The 4,252-nt window shown below is 60.7% G+C and overlaps 1 protein-coding gene across 1 annotated transcript in view; it reads left to right on the forward strand.

The window, feature by feature from the left end:
• Positions 1 to 2,779, forward strand: part of LOC104540901 (cAMP-specific 3',5'-cyclic phosphodiesterase 4C-like) — a gene marked incomplete at its 5' end in the record, with an annotated part of 3,918 nt that extends 1,139 nt beyond the window's left edge. Inside the window, 9 exons of the mRNA XM_010184820.1 lie at positions 5 to 82; positions 590 to 768; positions 855 to 953; positions 1,037 to 1,201; positions 1,284 to 1,383; positions 1,466 to 1,620; positions 1,718 to 1,840; positions 2,015 to 2,197; positions 2,273 to 2,779. Of these exons, the coding sequence (XP_010183122.1) occupies positions 5 to 82; positions 590 to 768; positions 855 to 953; positions 1,037 to 1,201; positions 1,284 to 1,383; positions 1,466 to 1,620; positions 1,718 to 1,840; positions 2,015 to 2,197; positions 2,273 to 2,779 (1,589 nt within the window). The remainder of the gene's footprint in view (positions 1 to 4; positions 83 to 589; positions 769 to 854; positions 954 to 1,036; positions 1,202 to 1,283; positions 1,384 to 1,465; positions 1,621 to 1,717; positions 1,841 to 2,014; positions 2,198 to 2,272) is intronic.
• Positions 2,780 to 4,252: the final 1,473 nt, after the last annotated feature.

A 4,252-nucleotide genomic window follows, 5' to 3' on the forward strand; every position in this document is an offset into this window, starting at 1 on the left:
TGAGCGCGGAGCGTGCCCCCCCCCCGGGCGCCCAGCCGCTCCGGGAACCAGGTCTCCGAGTACATCTCCAGCACCTTCCTGGGTGAGGACCACCCCCCCCGGAGACCCCCACCCACTTGGGTGTCACCTCTCTGGTGGCAACAGGGTGGGCTTCACACGTGGGCACAAATCCTGTGGCACCCAGTGGCCGTGGGGATGGTGCCAGTGGCCATTCTTGCTCACTTCTTGTGAAAAAATTAAATGTAAGGATCTGGGAGCGGGGGGCTTTCCCAAGTGTCCCCATGGGTTTTGCTGTGCTGGGGGTGTCGCAGCCTTTATCCTGGCTGGGAGTGCTGGTGTATACTGCTGTATACTGGTATATACTGGTGCAAGGGTGGGCAGCCTGCACAGGGGCTGTCCCTGGAGGGGGGTGCCCAGGGCTGGCCCCACCATAGGCCCCATGCAGGAAGGGGTGGGGGAAAGCACTGGGCATCCCCCATTGGCATGGCCTCACTTGTCCTCATCGGCGTGACCAGAGGATGCTAGGGAGGGGGGGACACACATGACTGTGCTCCCCTCCTGAATCATGTCCCCCCCCGTGCTGGCCCAGACAAGCAGCATGAGGTGGAGATCCCCTCGGCGCTGGCCAAGGACAAGGAGAAGGAGCGGAGGAAGCGCCCCATGTCCCAAATCAGTGGTGTCAGGAAGCTGATGCATGGCTCCAGCCTCGACGCTGCCGGCATCCCCCGTTTTGGGGTGCGGACGGACCAGGAGGGGCTCCTGGCCAAGGTAGGCCCCGGCATGGGTGGCCTGGCACAACCATGGGGGTCCCCAGCGCTGATGCCCCCATGGATTTTTGTCCCTTTGGTGCCCAGGAGCTGGAGGACACCAACAAATGGGGGCTCAATGTGTTTAAAGTGGCCGAGTACTCAGGCAACCGCCCGCTGACGGTCATCATGTACAGCATCTTCCAGGTGAGCACCCCAAAGGGATGTCCCCATCCCCGTCCCCACACCAGGACAGAGACAAGCCACCTCTTACCCTCCCTTCCCCGCAGGAGCGTGACCTGATGAAGACTTTCCGCATCCCCGTGGACACCTTCATCACATACATGCTGACGCTGGAGGACCACTACCACGCCGACGTGGCCTACCACAACAACATCCACGCCGCCGACGTGGCGCAGTCCACCCATGTCCTCCTCTCCACGCCTGCGCTAGAAGTGAGCTCTGGGCCCCCAAAGCCACCAAATGTGTCCAGTTGGGCCGTAACACATCTGCAATAGCTTTTTACTCTGTTCCCAGGCTGTCTTCACGGACCTGGAGATCATGGCTGCCATCTTTGCCAGTGCCATCCATGATGTTGACCACCCTGGTGTCTCCAACCAGTTCCTCATCAACACCAGTGAGCCGGGGTGCAGAAATGGAGCTGGGGGGATGTGGGGTGTCCAGGAGCCACCCCCGGGGTGACCAGTGCCATCTCGCAGACTCGGAGCTGGCGCTGATGTACAACGATGCCTCGGTGCTGGAGAACCACCACCTTGCCGTGGGCTTCAAGCTTCTCCAGGAGGAAAACTGTGACATCTTCCAAAACCTGAGCAAGAAGCAGAGGCAATCACTCCGTAAAATGGCCATCGACATGGTATGGGGTGGGTCTGGCCCCTCCCAGGGTGGGGGGTCCGGGCTGGGGGACTGTGATGGGGTCAGGCTGAGCCCTGAACCCGGTGTGCCCTGCCCAGGTGCTGGCCACAGACATGTCCAAGCACATGAACCTGCTGGCAGATTTGAAGACCATGGTGGAGACCAAGAAGGTGACCAGCCTTGGGGTGTTGCTGCTGGACAACTACTCCGACCGGATCCAGGTGGGCGCAGGGACATGGATGGGTGAAAATTTGGTGCAGGTTTTCCAGCCAGGGCTGCCATGATGACCTGTTTGGTGCCGCCACCAGTTGGCCATGGCCAAGGGCATACTTGGCACAAAGGTGGTGGCCCCCAGGGGATGAGGGATTTTGGGGTGAGCGATGCCGTGTCCACAGGTCCTGCAGAACATGGTGCACTGCGCTGACCTCAGCAACCCCACAAAGCCACTGGAGCTCTACCGGCAATGGACTGACCGCATCATGGTGGAGTTCTTCCGCCAAGGTGACCGGGAGCGGGAGAAGGGGATGGAGATCAGCCCCATGTGCGACAAGCACACCGCCTCTGTGGAGAAGTCTCAGGTAGGGCAGTGGCATGGGGCTGGGATGGGGGTTACAGGGCCAGGCTAGGGGGGCTCAGCTCTGCCTTCCCCCTAGGTGGGTTTCATCGACTTCATCGCCCACCCGCTGTGGGAGACGTGGGCCGACCTGGTGCACCCCGATGCTCAGGAGATCCTGGACACACTGGAGGACAACCGGGAATGGTACCAGAGCATGATCCCACGCAGCCCATCCCCACCACCCGAGGGACCCGGGGCGTCCCCTGCCACCACTGACAAGTTCCAGTTTGAGCTGACACTGGAGGAGGAAGAGGAGGGTGAGTCGGACACCGAGCAAGAGGGGGCTGAGAGCCCCTTGGATGAGGACAACAGCAGCTCCAAGACACCGGCCACAGATGACTCGGAGTCGGCCGACACTGAGCACCTGTCTCCTGGCCCTGGGGACCGGGACTCGCCTGTCACCCACCTCAGGGAAGTGGACAACCAGCGGGCACTGGAAGGGACAGTGCTGAAGGACGGTGGTGGCGGCGGGCGGCCCGAGGGCAGCCAGGGGCTGTGCCTGGACATGGAGGGCAACGTCACATTCCTGCCCCTGGGCACGTAGTGGTGATGGCCACTGGGTCCCCTCGCTGGGCCATGTGACTGGGCACTGCCCTGCCCAATGCTCCCTGCCCATGGGCTCGCAGTGGAGAGCACTGGCACTGAAGGAACCCAAATCATGTCCCCGTGTGGGAGCTGGGCAGATCCTGATGGGCACAAATATGCTGCTCCCCTGCTCCCACCCTGTGTTCCTGTGTACAGCCTGCTGGGAAGGGTCCCTGTCCCCTTCAGATGGGGTTGGGGACACTGTGCTCCTGCCACAGCCCAGCCCTGGGGACATGGTGTCCCACGGGGCTCCTGGGAGAGGTCCCACGTGGGGCCAGGCACAGACAAAAGCATTTCGGTGTCCCTCGGGCTGTCCCCTTGCAGAACACCAGCCCCACAGTAGGACGGCAAGGTGGGTAAAGGGGTCCAAGCACCATGATGTGGCATGGGCACGAGTCGGTGGCTTATCTGGGGACAGGTTCACTTTTTAAAGCCTTTTTTAACTCACTTTTTACTACACGCCTCATCTAGGCACACTTGCACGCGTTCCTGGGGCAGAAAGATGCGTTTCTGTTCGGTGATCCGCACTTGAAATGCTGCCTTTGTACTTTGCACTTTGGCCCCAGTAGGTGCCATGACCCCACCCACGTCTCCACAGGGGCCAGGGCAGCTCCTGGGCTCCTTTCGGTTTCTTCCTTCACCTTCCAGAGATTAAACCTGGTTTGTTTTCCCCCAAATTTGAGCCTTTTAAGTGCCTTTTGACTGTGACACTACTGTGGGAGCTGTGGTTGTGACGGTGGGGCCAATGTCCCCAGGCACCAGCATGGTTGGTGGCACTGGGGAGAGCCCTGCTCCATGTTTGAACAAAAGCAAGCTCCTCCCTGGAAACGTCGATCCATCACTGGCAAACACGGCTGGCTAAGGTAAATATTTAATTGCCGGCTTGGCGCAGCACGGGGCCCATTCCCCCCTGCTCTTCCGCATTGCTTCTGACGGTGATTTATATCTGCAAACATGTCCCCACCCGTGGCACTGCCCTGGCACGTGGGGCCCTGCCAGCTCTCACCCGCTGCCCGCCCCATGCTCCCACATCAGCCGTGGGGCCATGGGAGCCGGATGCTCCTAGCCCAGTCTGCCCAGTTTCCAGGGCTTGGCCGGGAGGACTGGGCACTCTGTGCCACCCCTTCTTTGCCAGCGGGTGCTTGGCATCCCCCTGTCTCTCCCAGTGGCATAGGGCCACGTACCAGCATGGTGATAGGGACCAGATGAGGCTCCATCATCCCAGAGCTCCCTTTTTCCAAAAAAAGATTTTGTTTAAAAAACAACCAACCAACCAACCATAAAACCCCCCCGAAACCAACAAAAACCCACAAACCTGAAGCATCTGTGCACTGAGGAGGATGGTGGGGCCCATGCCTGGAGGAGGTGGGGGGCAGCACACACCTAAGCCCCTCCCAGGGCCTGTGGGGCTTCAGGCAGGGCAGAGGCAGGG

Source organism: Mesitornis unicolor, unplaced genomic scaffold, assembly GCF_000695765.1.
Source record: "Mesitornis unicolor isolate BGI_N332 unplaced genomic scaffold, ASM69576v1 scaffold33025, whole genome shotgun sequence".
NCBI classification, from domain to species: Eukaryota; Metazoa; Chordata; class Aves; order Mesitornithiformes; family Mesitornithidae; genus Mesitornis; species Mesitornis unicolor.